At 36.8% G+C, this 16,678-nt stretch overlaps 1 protein-coding gene across 5 annotated transcripts in view; it reads right to left on the bottom strand.

The window, feature by feature from the left end:
- Positions 1-16,678, bottom strand: part of IBTK (inhibitor of Bruton tyrosine kinase) — a 63,593-nt gene that overhangs the window by 35,494 nt on the left and 11,421 nt on the right. For 3 of the 5 annotated variants that reach the window (XM_064447735.1, XM_064447737.1, XM_064447738.1), the window contains exons 3-12: positions 15,660-15,756; positions 13,732-13,856; positions 12,662-12,772; positions 11,250-11,420; positions 9,960-10,077; positions 7,992-8,172; positions 6,658-6,781; positions 4,234-4,411; positions 2,506-2,683; positions 1,090-1,686 (exon numbers count right to left, since the gene is read on the bottom strand). In XM_064447735.1, coding sequence (XP_064303805.1) covers positions 1,090-1,686; positions 2,506-2,683; positions 4,234-4,411; positions 6,658-6,781; positions 7,992-8,172; positions 9,960-10,077; positions 11,250-11,420; positions 12,662-12,772; positions 13,732-13,856; positions 15,660-15,756 — 1,880 coding nt within the window. The remainder of the gene's footprint in view (positions 1-1,089; positions 1,687-2,505; positions 2,684-4,233; positions 4,412-6,657; positions 6,782-7,991; positions 8,173-9,959; positions 10,078-11,249; positions 11,421-12,661; positions 12,773-13,731; positions 13,857-15,659; positions 15,757-16,678) is intronic. The other 2 variants (XM_064447739.1, XM_064447736.1) reach the window with 1 other exon arrangement.

Raw genomic sequence — 16,678 nt, 5'->3', positions numbered from 1 at the left:
AAATGTAACTGACATTCTTTCCACATCTTAGCTATCTTATTATCTTAGATGAAAGCTATACTCCTATAGTTACAGTCAAAGTCCAACACCACAGGGTCAAAAATCTAGGAGTTATACTTACTGCTACCAGTCAGTTATCTGAGTGAAGACAGTGGTTTGGAAAAGATGCATGTTTCAGCACAGGCTTCTTTAGCACCCTAATTCATCAAGGAGGCTTTGTGAATGGGACGGTAAAGACACAGGAGTGCTGCTGGTGGATCACAAAGCAATACACTTTCAAAGGGAAAGTGCTTTAACAAGGAAATTTCATTTAGGAACTCAGTTTTAGCAGCGGGTTCACATCTTTGCTGATCAACTTCAGTGTTTGTGAAAAATACAGTGAAGGAAACTGAAAAAGCTCATTCCTGCCTTTGAAAGGAGAAGACCAAACAACGAGTAATACAGTTCTACAAAGACATTTGGTCTCAATTCCATTTGTTTCACCATTAAACAAGATTTTAACTTTGCTTTGTGTTGTTTTATGTTAAAAGTATTCACTGACTAGGGAAAAAATGGTAGCCCATAGAACACATCATAGAATTTCATCAAGCCAAAACTCAATTAGGTCAACTTTTTCTAACAAAAGAAGTATTGATGTTTTATGACAGTCATTCTGGAAAGTCAGATGATTTGCATCAGATGTCAAGTCTCAGAGAGCTCATGCCCTAAAATATACACAGGACATACGCTTTAAATACAAATGCCCAAGAAGTTCTAGGACACAATAAGGGCCAACAGCCCATTTCCAGCTTATAGAAGACTACTGAAAAATTATGCCTTAAGTACATAACCATGCTATGAAAGTCTGCTTCTGACATTATTCAAAGAGGTCATACATGCTTTCTCTTAGCGAAGAGCAAACACATTGCTGTAAAGAGATGGCACAGTGTGTGCTATAAACTTTTATACTTAATAAAACAAACAAAAAAAGGCAAACACATCAACCCCAACTAGCCTTCTACTTCAGCGACAACTAAAAGTAGATCAGCTTACACAAAAAGCACTCTGTGAAGAGCTTGCCAGATTATAAATGCATTTCCTTTCACCTACCTTCCACTTAAATTGCTGAGTCCAAACTTCTTTGCAGCACTTTGCAGCATTTTTATGAGGTTAGCTTCTTCACCAACAACTTTGCCTTTTTTAGATTTGCTCTTCTGTTTTTCATTTATAACTTGCACTTGATTATTTCTATAAATGTCAAATGCAGACTTCCCATTAACATTTTCATCAAAACTCATTTTGCTCAGGTTAGAAATTAAAGTATCTTGATATTCTTCCGATTTTCCTTTATGCACGATTTTTGGTTTATAACCATGAGTCAAAAGATCACAAGTATCAGTGTATATGAACTGCAGAAGGTATGCAAACAGATCTGGATGAACTTTCTCTATTACATAAAGATCACATCCAACAGCATCTTCATCTTTACGGTAGACGTCTGGAGTGTCTAGCTGGTTGTCACTGGAAACAAAGAGCTTCCTGAAGAAGTCAGAGCGTACAGCCAAGATGTATTTGTGCACGGGGTACGTTCTTGTGCCAATCTGAAAAGTCACATCATGGATGCTGTCCATTTCATCCGTTTCCTCTAACAGTTTGCCAAAATCCTCTCCAAAACTTGATAATGACACACTTGGAATTTCATAGAGACTAGAATAAAATTAGATCCATCAAAAAAATCCAATATTTACAAGCTCCATAAAATTTTATATAGTATGTTTAAAGAAGAGGGTGAGGTGTTTCTATTTGGTTCATTTGGGTTTTTTCTTACATTGCTGGACTACTCAACATTTCATGTCCTATTCTTTACAAAAAGAATAATATGGTATTTAAGCAATTAAACCACATATGAAAGATCTGCCTAGCTTCAGAATATCAAGTATAGTATTTTGTTTTAGAATGTAGTCAGTAAATATGTATTATCAGAACTATCTCATTTTTCCAACAAGAAAACACAGAAACGTTTGCTGTATTTTGTATTACAATCCAAAGCAATAAGAAAAAAAAGTAATATTTACTTTTTATCAGATATATTGGAAACTATTACGAAAGTGCAAGGAACATGGTTCAGTATTCTAGTTTCTCATTTTACTTTAAACATTTTTTCCAAACAAATAAAGATCCACTTTTCAATTTTATTTATAACCTGTTACTGGTGATTACTGAAGTGGTGAATTTCTACACTATTTAAAGCTCAGAGTATGTTAAGAAATACAGCGCAGATGCTTGCCTTAAACACTTTTAATAAAACATCAACACTATCTATACTAATTATGCAAATATGTAAGCTGAGATCTTTGGGTAACTTCAACACAGTTGTTTACTAACAAGTGCTGTTCTCTAGCAGTATGGATCACCACATTTACTATGACTTCTGTGTGAGCCAAAAAATGGTCTTGAAAAGCAGAATGATTTAATTGCAATCACACACAAAAAAGAGAAAAATTACAGTTGTTATTTTAAATGTACCTTGTTTTAGGATCTGACTGCAAAACAGCAAAATTGCAACCATTAGGATCGGTGGCAATACTAACAGCTCGGTGGACAAAAGTAAGCTTCTGAAGTCGAATTCTTTCATACACACTGTTAGTATCATGTTCACAAGATATATCACATGAAGAATTCTGAAGGCTCGAAACAAGTTCTGCTAAAAAAAAAAATAATTAAAAAAACACACAGCAAGGTCCAGCTAATTAAAATGCAACTGATATAACAAAAAGACAAGATTTATAACTTCTTTGTCTATTGATAGTCATTGAATAAGACTAAATTATACTGACAATTTCAGCTCACTTAACTGAAATGCAGGAAGATGTTTTAAGGGTAAGACTTTACATTACACATAGGAGAATTTTTATCCAGAACATCTCGGGGAAATGTTTTGCCACTTTATATAAGGGAAAACACTCCATCTAACATTCAGTGCAGCCTCTTGTGGAATGAAACAAGCTGTGCATCAGTGTACAGCAGTGCAACACTGTTTTCTTTTTCTGTCATATCAATTACATCAGATATAATACAATTGCCTTCAGACTTCATCTTGTATCTGTTTAAATTATACCCAAACTAACAAAATACTATTGAAAAAAAAGTTATATTCTCTGAATACTGGATTATTTTTCAAGAACTGGATAATCAAATACGTGCACACCATTTGCCACATTCATTAAAACCTCTCAAAAAACAATGATAAACATCAACGACACATTCAACTACTCAACAGGCCTGATGTTTCCTTGAAACTACAGTTGCTAGAACTACAAAAAGAACAGCAATAAGCAGAAAGAAGAGAGTACCTAAAACACATACCAGCACCAGGACAAACAGAGCAAAATGGAGATGCGTTTGGTGCCTCTGTAATGAGGGAACTACTATGTGATGTGTAGAATAAAAGTAGTAACACAGTAAAACTAATATGCAACTCTGCACTGAACAACAGAGGAAAGATTTTTGCTGTGAAAGAACACAAAAATGGACTGATAAAATTAAAGATGGAATCTCAGTATTAAAGGAAGTAGAACTGCAACGTAAAGCTATAAAGTTCAAATGCATCCCAGGTTGGAAGTAAATCCATTTCTATCCATAGAGTTTTAAGACCCCTACATGAACAGAGCTGACAGTTTCAATTAAAATCTTGTCCTGTAGTAGGCAGGTATCTCCCTTCCAGAAGAACAATCCTTCAGGACCTACTCTAAGCAATACAAACCAAGTTAATAAGGTGGGAATTTCTCTGGACCCTGTATCATGCCCAGATAAGGGTCTGGGAAACATGATACGGTTTCACAGATTTATCAGTACAGGCAAGTACATGCTCCTCCTTTTGCTCAATGCCAGTCTCTTAGGACTGGTCAGCTAATATGTGACAAGATCATGACACTGGACCCTTGTGTTACTATTACTCTTCAGAATCATAGGATCCCAGGTTGGAAGGGACCTCAAGGATCATCCAGTCCAACCTTTCTTGGCAAAAGTACTCTTCTTCCTGGAAATCTCCACCTGAAGGTTAACTGAAGGCTGCAAAGTAAGTAAATCTTGACATTATTGAGGAAAGAGAACAGTACTGGTCAATGCTACCAACTGTCAGACACGGAGGAAAGAACAAGCTCAGCACATTATAGCATTAAGGACTGTATAGATTCAATTCAACTTTTATACTGATTTGAAGTAGTTAAAAACAATTAAGAAATCACAGCTAACCTTTCTTTTCTGAGATTTTTTTCCCTTCTTCCAGCCATTTCCCTGTAAAGGCTTCACCATCTTGTGTGACAAACATTATTTCATTCCTATTTAAAGCAACGTCGGACATGAAGACTTGCCGGCCATACACCCAACGACACTGCTTCATGGAGTTGTTAGATGACTTCCAGCAGAACACCTATAACCATTTTTTTCAGAGAAAGGGGAAATCCTCATATCATATAAAAGCAGTTACACATTACACACTACTTTTTTAAACACAAGAACATGTCATCTCAAAGTTGCATATGAAAGGAGAAAGACGTTCTTCAAAATTATATCCTAAAGCATTATAAGCATCTATTACCAAAAACCCACAAGTAAAACAGGGAAGATCTATTATGATATCAAGATCCATTTGCCCATGAAGGGCATTTGAAAAGCTTCTCTGAATATTCAAACCTCTTCACAGCAGTCATCTGTACGACAGCCTTTACTGATATCCCAACAAGGACAGCAAAAGGTGTCAAGAAACAAGTGTAATCTAGTCCTTAATTTACAGATTTGTCCAACTGGTTTGCTTATAAATCAGATAAAATTTAAAGCTAGCACACCAAAAATTTAAACCATTTCCTGCTAATCGTTTGACAAAAATCTCAAGTTTTCCTGTATCAGCCAAGGTTTTGGAACAGAGATCATGACCTAACACATATATCAGAACATTCAACAGAAACGTTAAGAACTGCATGCACAGCAGGACCCAAACAAGGTATACTGTAGATGTCAAAGAAGTGAGCAGGAAGCAACAATCCAATACAAGGTAAAGCCCAGATGTGGCATTAGTGATGCTAAAGTTGGGCTTTCATTTTCTCCCACTGAAGGACTTGCACAGGTCTGTTAACACCTAACAAAGGGGGGGCAAAAGAATCTGAGTAACCTATTTCCTTTCCCTTCTGAAGTCCTATAGAATCACAGTTCAGTTGAGGTTGGAAGGGACCTCTGGAGGTTATCTACTCCAACCCCCCTGCTCAAGCAGGGCCACCCAGAGCCAGCTTCCCAGGACCATGTCCAGACAGCTTTTGAATACCTCCAAGGATGGAGGCTCCACAATCTCCATGGGCAACCTGTGCCAGTGATTGATCACCCTCACAGTAAAGAAGCGCTTCCGTATATTCACACGGAGCATCCTTTGTTTCACTTTGTGCCCATTGCCTCTGGTCCTGTCACTGGGAAATACTGAAAAGAGCCTGGCTCCATCTTCTTTGCATCTTCCCTTCAAGTATGTACATACATTGATAAGATCACTCTTGAGCCTTCTCTTTGCTATGCTAAACAGTACTCTCTAAGCACTGATTCAGGAAACGTAAGTATTAAAATTCCATCCCTCTCCTTACCCAATTTATAATGCCTATAAGCATTAAAGAACCCAGCATTTGCCAGTATTCAGCATGGGAAGATACGAAATGGAGGTTGACATAGTTCCACTGATGCAGGAAGACAATGTAGTTTCTTACTACTAGAGCAGCATTACTAAAGATGCTGAGAGGGCACTACCAATACCACAGATGCTAGAGGCTAAACCTCACATGAACAAATACTGAACTGGATGTTTATAATCTTCAAGACAACTAAAGACCTAATAAACAGGTAAGATCATCCCCAAATGTAATTCAGTCAAATGCAAGGAAAGAAAAGGAAATACCCACACTGCTCCCTACTTTGATACACAAGCTCAGTTCTTAACATTCTTTAAGAAGGCAGCATTTCAGTAACAAAACGTTTTTGTAAACACCACTAGATGGCACTGAAGGTCTAGATCTCCCAGTGAGCAGATCTAGAAAAGGCTGGGGTTTTGAATGGTCCTATAAACTGTTACTCTGTGGAAGAATGAGGGAAGAAAACAAATACACCACAGTATTCCCGTTATAAGACAACACAGTGTCTACACTTAACTATAAATACTAAGCCAGTCACCAGGTTTAGCTGCAACTTTTCAACAACAAAAAGGACATCTCATCTACAGACGACCTGCTTTTCAGCAAAGGCTCTAAAACTTGAAGTCCAGAAACTACTTCTGAGACTATTTCTGGAGGGCGTAAAGGTGACTGGGTAGATGGGGTGAGAGGAGAAGCAGGGGAAAAAAGCCCCAGACTGTGTACGCTACATATGTATGTAAAAAGTAAAGGTGTATACACCTTCACTGAAACGCCATTAGAAGTTTACAGGTTTAAAAATAAACTACTAACATTACTTTGGTAGTCTTCCCATAGCCCTTAAAAAAAAAGAACAAAAAAAAAACCCCCAAATCAAACCATTAGTAACTCTACACAAATAAACTGTGTATTTTCTATGCATGATTTTGACCTGTCAACTTCTTATGTTTAAAGTTTGATTAATCAGCATGCAGTTTTCCATGTAATTATGATTTCTAGGTGCACAACTTACTCTACCAGCTTCATCCAGCACTAGAATGCAAATCTTCTGACCCCCATTTTCTTTAAGATGCTGGGTATCTACCTTATACTCCAAATATCCCCCATTAACAAGAACTTTTTTAAGGTTCAGCTGTCTGAAAGAAAACAAAAGGTTATATTAGTATTTCTTCATTGTGTATTGATGTTGCTTCTATGACAGTTACTTGTTCTCTAAATGAAAAAAATAAAAATATATAGTTGAGGTAGTGACACTGAAAACAAATCACTTTAGTTTCTCCTCTCTGGCATTACTAACATAACTGCTAATAAAATACTACAAGGAGATTGTAATTTTTGCTTTGCTTTTAAGAAATTCACATCATATCCACAGGTTCTTCACAAAATTCTGTAAGTGAAAACCAGTATGTGATTTAGCTTTGATCTTCAGCATTATAAAAATTATAGTTGTATAAATTTCATTTAGCTGTTTGTATCAAAAGAATTATCCTAACCCAGGCTGTTTCTCAAGTTTTTGGTGGGTTTTGTTTTTTACCTGATCAAAACCATTGAAGTTATCGCTTTTCAGTTTCTTAGTACAAAACCACAATACAAGGTATTAAGTTTCTCCAAGTGCCAGCACCTTCACTTACAACCATGTAGGAAATGAAGTGTGAAATAATCATTAAGCTATAACGTGTCAATAAACATGGCTAGAATTGAAGTGAAGCTGAAAAGCTAACTGGGAGTTAGCTGGGAAAAAATGCTAATTACTCCTTCTAATCTGTTACTGCAAACTAAGTAAGAGAGAATGGGATCAAATAATGTCTTAAGTTTATGAGTCATGGGCCCTGTTTGTACAACAGGTTTTAGCATATGAACCAGATAATCTCACAAAGTTCCCCTTGCAAAATAAATTACCCTTTATAACATACTATATCCACATTGATTATGAAATTCAGACCCCAAATTACTGATTCAAAATCATAACAACCTAACTAAATAGAATAGCAGATCTTTAATGCCTCTGCCAAGATGCATTTAAACAAATTCAGGCTAACAGATGAGCAAAAAATACCAGCTTCAGTATTTTTAAACCTATAGCACAAAATATTTCCTCTTACTAATTTTTTTTAATATCTTTGCTAAACATCAAGTGGCACCTTAGCCTCATCTAGTAACAAAAACAAACAAACAAAAAAGACGGCCAAAGTTCATATGAAAGAACTGCAAATTAAGAGAACTCCTGGGAGCGCTGTATTACATCTACTTTATACACAAAAATCTTTGAAATAGCTTGCAAGTGTAAGACTACAGTGAAACCTTCACCTATTGCTCTTCATGACAAATTAGAAAACTAACACATACTTTGAAGCCATCTTTTTGCACTGATAGTCTGCAAGTAAATAAATATCTCCTCTTTCAGTAACGCATACTGTGGCACCATCGCTTGCAGAGACCAAGGACACAGAGACATCTTTATGGTGTAAAGCAGAAACTTGGCGAGGTGCAGTTACACATTTTTCTCCATTAGGATCCAGCAGATAACCTAGAAAATACAACACACCCCAAAAACATTATTTGCCATTCCACATACTGTGCATTTAAAGAATACTTTGTAACACTACTTTGAAGAACCTTTAAATTTTAAAAGATTATTTAGGTAGTTAGGTAATTCATCTTCAAAATAATTAGACAGAAGAGACCCACCACACATACTTGTTAGTTCACCACAAAGACCAGAAAACATTTGAGATTTGATACACAAAAAAAAGGAAGTAAGGCTTATTCTACAGGGAAAGCTATTTAACGTGGTTTGACTCTGCACTAGTACTGCCTTTGATTCAAAGAAAAAAAATATTTATTTGATTATATTACAGTTCAATACACTAGAAATACTATGACATTGGCATAAACTATGGATTATTCCAGCCATTGGAAGATACAAGCTTGTCATAAAAGTTACTGTAAGTGCAGGAAAGCAGCAAGGCAAGCAGTTACATGAAACAATAGACAGGTTGGAGCTGTAATGTAGGGTCTCTTGTCTCTGAAAATATATTTTAAAAAAAAAAAAAAAATCAGGCCATTGCTGCTCTGCTGCATCAAGAAACCTAACACAAAAAATCTCATACATACCATAAACCTGCTCTGTGTGCACTTACATCTGCACCACAGAGTGGATCAGAGTACTAATACCCAGGAACATGCAGCAGAGGTACCTCTACAGCTGGAAGCAACCGTCATATGAGAGTGTAGTGCTCCGCCCAAAGACCTTAAAAAGGCAAGGTTTATTACCACCCGTCTATCATAGTGCCCAGCTGACATAACTGTACCACTTATGATCCAATTACTGACTCCACATGGTACAGCACTGGGCCACGCACACACCAGAATATTCTCAACAACACAAGCAATCACAAAAAAACTTATATGATGGGTGGATATTAAAAAAAAAAAAACCACAAAGAAAAAAATATTAATTAGTAAGACAAAGACAAGGTTTTCCATACTTTTGCAATCTTTAATAGGAACACAAAAAAGCATCTGAAGCTGATCCCAGAACTAATGCAGATTAACTCTAAGTACCAGAGCTAGCGAACAGTTTTGTTTGCACACAGATACAGAACTGCAGAAATGCAAATCCAAACCAATACTGCAACACCTGTTTACTGAAAAAGACAAAAGCAATTAAAATATCCTTCTCACACCAAATCAAGAAGTTCAGTAGTTGGTAATACATTTTTTTATTAGCTGCTTTCTCGACTTCAGAATAATACTGAATTAAGTGAAGATTCTGGTAATGGCATTGTTGAAAAAAGTTTAGGTATGGGCAAGCATTTCAGTTTAAAAAGTTAGTATGGAAAAAGTTATCAGTAGCATGTTTACAGTGTGTGGTGAAAGGAGGACATAGGCAGGAGCACTGAATGCTAGATTATCATTTATTAAGGGCACTACCAGCCAGACTCCTAGGAAGAGACAAGCATGCCTTGGGGTAATTTGCAACACAAACAGCAACATTCTGTTTCCTGAAAGTCTTCAGTAGCAGGACCGCACAAGATACATGGAAGGCAAAAGAATTCCAAAGAGTTCAAATAACCGAGCTAACTCTGACTAGCTCCCACTATCTCAAAATGTGATAGTGACTGGCAGTAATGAAATATATTGTCCAAAAGAACTGTAAAATGATGATGTCATCAGACTGGTTTAAAAAAAAAAAAAAGAGGGAGAAGAGAGAAAGCTTTAATCAGGCTTCTGTTGTAAGAAGCAGATGACAGCTTTAGTACACATAACATGTTTTAATGGCTGGGTTTTACTTTCGGAACGCTTCTGCCTTACCTAGTTGGCCGCCATTCAGCCCCATGGTATACACTGCTTCCTTAGTCCATAGCACTGTATGGAACCTGCCTGCAGCCACTCCAATCACCGTTCTCCCTTTCAGGTTTTTTGCCTGAACCTAAGCACAAATCCGAAGTACATATTAATATTAAGCAGCAACAGGTGAATTTCACATGTACAAACTTCTGGCGACATTTAAGTCCTAAAGTCATTAAGAATGAAGCACTTGTATCAGTCCACAGACAGTCTAATAAGTCAGGATTATTTCAGAAGTTTGTCAAGTGGGGCACTATTGCACTACTGACAAAAAAAAGAACTAAACTTCTTTTACCTAATAATTATCTAATCAGAAGTAGAATCAAATCTCCTTAGGCTGTGTGCATATGTAAGATGTTAAACAAGATTGCACAGGACATGCATAAGACAGCAAAAGAAGACTCAAGTGCTGCAAAAGTGTCAGCCTCTAAGTCCTAACACCCTAAACACACTGCAGAACAGTATACTACTAATTCCACACTTCAAATTTAACTTGATTTTCCAGATCAAGATGATCAAGATCAAAGCAAATACTGTGGATACACAGCTATCATTACATTATTGAAGAGCATTGCATTGTACCACAAAACACTATGATGTTGCACTTCGGCCAATATTCTTTCCTACTTTTATAACTTTTATAACACTGGTAATGCAATGTTGTTCTACTCCGGATGAAGCTTCCTATCAATACTCTTATTTACTTTAAAAAAAAAAAAAAAAAAAAAGAATTTAGAAAAAATTACAGATTAAGCACAGAAATATAGCCAAGTTGCTGATGCCCACACCCTCTCTTCGCTATCACTGTTCTTCCCAAAGCATTACAACTCCAGAATCAACCGTGCATCCAGCAAAGGACACACCCATCAAACCCTGACATCCACCATCCAGTGATTCAAAAGGGGTAAAGAGTATGAATCTCAAGTAGTACATACCTATTACTTTTACATCACCTCAGCTACAGAACAATTTGGGGAAGAAAAGGGTTTTGGCAATTGCACCTTGTATCATACTTAGTACTGTAAACCTTGGTAGAGTTCAGATTACAAACTGAAACATTTATCAAAACATGGGTAAGTATTTAAGACTGAAATGTATGATAACACATCGATAAAAATCAAGATTTTATCTGAACTCACATTCAACTTCATTGTCCTGAAAAAATTTGAGTTATTTTCACAATCTTCATATTTTATTTTCTGTTTAAAAAAAAAACCAAACCAACAAATAAGCTTTGGCTGATGTTATTTTTACCTGTCTAGGAACATTGCAATTAGCAGGAGGAGGAAGAATACCCAATTGATGGAAAGTATTTAAACCAAACGTGTAAACATATCCGTCTTCTGTTAAAACAACAGTGTGATCCTTAGCTGCGGCTATCTGAGAGCACTGATGGCCAGCTAAGCCTTCCACAAGTCTTGGAACCTGAACAAGAGAAAAAAAAGTTTGATATTAACCAGTGACCATCTATGAAGCTAAAGTTACACCAACAGAAAGTCACTGCCAAATATTAAATTACAGATGAAAATTAATTCAAACATAAAATACATTCATTAACAGAATTGCCACATCCAATGCAATAAGACAAACTACTTTCATTTGAAATGCATCCTCTGCTATCAGGGGAGATTATTTTTAAACTACTTGCTCCAAAATTAGGTTGGAAACTATATCTTCAGGACAGCTGGACAAATATTAACTATTAACTCTTTTGTTTTTCTTTCTAAGCTACCATGATCAACAGATTTCTCCCTTCCTCCAAAACACAGGATAATCCTAAGAAAATTCCACAGAATAAGGAAGCAGTTCTGTGTCTTTGACTCTTCATGCATTCCCAAGTGAGTTCTCCTTTATTCAGTTGGGTAACATTACAATTTCAAAAGAGCAATTTGCAAAAAATTCTAATTTCACAGAACTGCCTTTTTTAAAAAAAAAAAAAAAAAAAGTTAAAAATTGAGCTCCAGCCTTCACTGTATCATCCAGCAACATAATATCAAGTTCTGCACCAGATACTTGATATTAGAAAATTTAAAAAATTATTGTCCTGCAAACTAAATGCGCACTACCCGGTAGTGTGCACAGGATAAGATACTGAAGTCCAAGAATTGTAGTGTCATCATATCTCAGTCTTCTCAAATTTTGCTTTTGCATATTGCAACAAAGTATCATTCAAATGAAACCAATAGGTGCATTTTCACTTAATAGCTGTGCAAGTCTAGTAAAAAGCAACCCTACCATCACTTCTCATGCCACTACAGCTCCACAGTACTGCTGTTTCCTTTGTGACAGCCTTGAAACTCATTGGACAGCATCACAAACCTATTTAAGAAGTCAGCTCGGCCAAAAACCAGTTGCTTCCACTTATCTGGCATCAGCTAGCCTTCAAAACAACTCAGCCACAACGCAGAAGTTTGACCACAGTACCTAGCTATCTTAAATTAAAATACATTTAAATGCGTATTCTTCCACACTCTGCCACCTCACTAGTAGTACTGGAGAGTATTTTTTTCTGTTATTTAGAGGGGAGCAAGGGGGTTTGTTTGAAATCAACAGCAAACTGGTTTTGAAAGTACACTCACAGAAACTCTAATTCACTTTTTAGACTTGCTATTTGAAATAAAAGAAATATCATGCTAAATTACACGAGATAGCATAAGATAGTATACCAGGCACGTTTGTTCATCACCATGACCCAAGCGTCCTCCTTGTCCATGTCCACATGTATAAACTTGACCTTTGTGCGAAAGGAACACAGAATGGAATTTGCAGAGCACCACCTGAAAGGAGGGCAAAAAGAGGGTGGGGAGGAGACAGTACAGGATAAATTAATTCTCTTGGATAATCTGAGAACAGCTGCCAAAACTACTTTGTGAAGAAGTTCAGCTTTAATAAAGATCTATGTGTGACAATGAGTAAGATACTAGCATTAAAGCACAGAACTGCCAAAACAAGCCACAAGGAACATAAAATATTTGCTTTAAATTTATTATGTACGGCCTTAACATACTTGAAGAGACCTACAGTTTGTATTTATTAAAATAAGTTCAAGCATGGCCCTACAGACTAACAGAAGCTCCAAAGAATGAGTTTTAAGGGCAACAATGCTGCCTCAGAAAGGCTGAAGGAAACATGTTAAGACTGCAGCACAGATCTGCCCTGAATGCTTGTTCAGGTTGTATTTTAAACTTTCAAACAGTCTTAAACTGAATTCCCAAGAAGTTACTAGGAACAAAACTACTGTTAGAGGAAGAGCACTTAACAGCACATGCTGCTTTCAACACAAGAAGAATTTTAATTCAACAAGTATCAGTTTCATTGTCCCACTTCAGTTCACTATGGGAGTTGCACAAGAGGTCGGGAACTCAAACCAGCTACACAAGTAGTGAGCTTCTGAATTTATTTAATGATACACAAGCCATATATTCCCACCATGATTTAACTGTGGGTGATCATGGTGGGGAGAAGCAGCAAGAATATAATACAGCAGGCCTACTCTAGTATTCCTTAGCTGCTCTAAGCTGCTTGCCAGATCAATGGAAACTGCTGGCTGAGAAATAACTAAGAAGAGAGAGAGGAAACACAGCAGAAAACAAACACAACAAAAAACCCACAAACCCAACTCTTTTTTTTTTTATGTGAACTTTCAAAACTTGGTAACATCTTCCATAGGTGTTCCACACACACACCCCTCTGCAAGTTCCCTGAGAAACATGCCTGTGTAACACTTTCAGAATACCTGTTTGATATACACGCCATTTCGAGGAAAAAGGTCCACCAATTCAGGATGATGTTTACCCTGTTGACCACCATGACCCAAAGTAAAATTTATATTGTTCCCCCAGGTGTAGACTTCTGTAGGATCTGCAATGAAAAAAATTTTCTCTGCAGCTTGTAAATTTACCAGTCTTGTACATAATGACTTTGAAAATCAACTCCTGCTGTTTCTATTTAAAATTTGGAGAGGAAAGCTGTTTTTTACCTAAAATTGAACTTTTAAAAGTTTTATTCTTAAGAGAAGGAAGGAGCTACAACAAAATATTTTAACATCAATGTCCAAAAGATAATCAACATTACTTATATCTATTTCCCAGTTGCAGAATATGCAAGCATTCCTCAGCAGCAAATCTACTTGCTATGTTTTCAGAATCATGAGATCATAGCATGGTTTAGATTGGAAGGGAACTTTATAGGTCATCTAGTCCAACCCCCCTGCAGTGAGCAGGGACATCTTCAACTAGATCAGGTTGCTCAGAGCCCCATCCAACCTGACCTTGAATGTTTCCAGGGATGGGCATCTACCACCTCTCTGGGCAACCCGTGCCAGTGTTTCACCACCCTCATAGTAAAAAAATTTCTTCCATATATCTAGTCTAAATCTACCCTCCTTTATTTTAAAAGCATTACCATTTGTCCTGTCACAACAGGCCTTGCTAAAGAGGTTGCCCCCATCTTTCCTAATGTCCCCCTTTATGTACTGGAAGGCTGCAATAAGGTCTCCACAGCCTTCTCTCTTCTCCAGGCTGAGAAGGGAAGACAGTTACTACTACCTTAGATTATACAGCTTTGTTTCAATTTAGTAAAAAGGCTTTCCCCAAAAAAATTTTGTGCTGTCATGTATGAAAACAATAAACACTTTCAAGAGGTCTGGCCAAAACCTAATGTTTTATATTTTTTAAATAACTTCTCAGTTACAATGATATCTGAACACCATTTTCTGATGAGCAGGAAACTGAAATCAATGTATATTTGATCATGCTGAGCTAATACTAAAGAGAAAATAATTTTAACATATTTTACAAGGTAAAATTGAAAACACCCAAAACTCAGGATCTGTGTAACCAAAAATGCTTAAATTGACTGGAAACAAGCTGAAAAGAACAAATTTTACTGTGCAACAAGACTGAACTTGGGGACATGGAGAAAAGGGGAAAGAAGGCCGCTAGAAAAAGTATAAAACAGCATAAAAAAAAAAAGCCACTAGAAAAACTAATCCCTTGCCAAAGAAAAACTTGTGTGATCAGAGTTATTCTTACATACTCATTTCCTAGTTGGATAAATTGTTTTTAGAGTGGCTGTAACTAGCTCATACCAAGCTACTTGCCTAAAAATACTTTGAAGATTCAAGAACATATTCTGCCTCTTTTCACAAAAGACCAGAAGTGAGGAAACTACTCTATCAAATTCAAAGACACTGAAGTCTCTCTGATAAATTGAACTGAGATAAAAGAGAAAAAAATCACAGAACAGTTGAGGTTGAAAGGTACCTCTGGAGATCATCCATTCAACACCTCTGCTCAAGCAGGGTCAGCTAGAGCAAGGTGCCCAGGACCATGTTCTCAGGTTTTGAATATCTCCAAGGCTGGAGTCTCCACAACTTCTTTGGGTTACCCATTGGATCACCTGCCTTTTCCCACCACCCTCTCCCCTCTCTTTTTTTTTAGCTTTGAAGTCACTCATTATTTTTTCAATTTTGCTACACACATGCATCCTCTGCCTACTGCCAAGATTCTGCACCTGCTGTCTTATATTAATGACTCCACATCTTCAGATATCTTCTAACTTATACAGTCCTAATTAGAAACAGAAAATATTGTCTGCACAGGTACATAGATTGTTGAAACATATCTCCTTGTAAAACACAGTTTAAACTACTTGATTTCCTACCGGTTTTCTTGAAGACCACATGGATTGGCCTATCTTTCATCACCAGATCCAGTGCTGATAAGCCTTCTTTATCCTGAACGTATAGACTAACACCATGCTGAAAAAGAAGGAGAGGAGGGGAAAAGAGAAACAAAGTTAAAATTAAACTTCACAGCTTTAAGCATGCCAGGTAAACATTTAAGAAGCTAAACTAATGTTTAATTGGAGTTTAATAATGAAAAGACAAAATCTTCAAATTCTTTCAAGTAAATTGTAAGCAGATCTGAAAAAAAACAGTGCAGTTCTGTTCAACTATATATACACCATGTTGATCTATTAACTGGGATTTTATTGTATGAATACTGATTGAGCAATAAGATGTACTCAGGGAAACACAAAGGAAACACACTTGAAGATACAGCGCTGCCATCTAGGAAGGGCAAGTATTTACCAAAAATGCATTTACCAGCTTTGAAGAATACATTTTCATCTATTGGCATGTTTACAGAATCCATTTTGACAAGCTGAAGAAGTGAGAAGAACAAAAAAAAACCTACTATAGCTTTGAAAACAAGCAGGGAACAGTGGTTCACTGTTGCTGAGAAATGGCAAGAGGACATGAACATCCAGGAGAGACAGCAGCAAGGAAGCTTCAGAAGCACAACAAAGTATGAACAGGTCATTGCTTTAGAACTTTGAGAGAGGTAGATATTCTCTGTAAATACCATTTTCTCAATACAAAAAAGTGCTGCTATACCAGCACTGATTTTAAGGAAGCCAAGTGTCATCCATCAGATAACTAAAGGGAAAAACTGCAGATTTCCCCAAGCAGGACCTAATGGATAATACAGCTGTACCCATGTACCCCAGCTTATCGTTAATATAAAGAACAACCTTACAGAATTTCACACTGAAGATGTAACACACGAAATACAAAAATTGAGGGAGTGCAATCCACCCAAGCATGACAGGACAGCTAGCTACATCTGCAGTAGGAGTTTTAACTTGTAACTTCATTTGGAAGAATGCTAGTCAGAAGA

The sequence above is a fragment of the Phalacrocorax carbo genome, chromosome 3 (assembly GCF_963921805.1).
Source record: "Phalacrocorax carbo chromosome 3, bPhaCar2.1, whole genome shotgun sequence".
NCBI lineage: Eukaryota > Metazoa > Chordata > Aves > Suliformes > Phalacrocoracidae > Phalacrocorax > Phalacrocorax carbo.
Note: the sequence above shows the minus strand (reverse complement) of the source record. Positions and strands in the feature narration are given on the sequence as shown.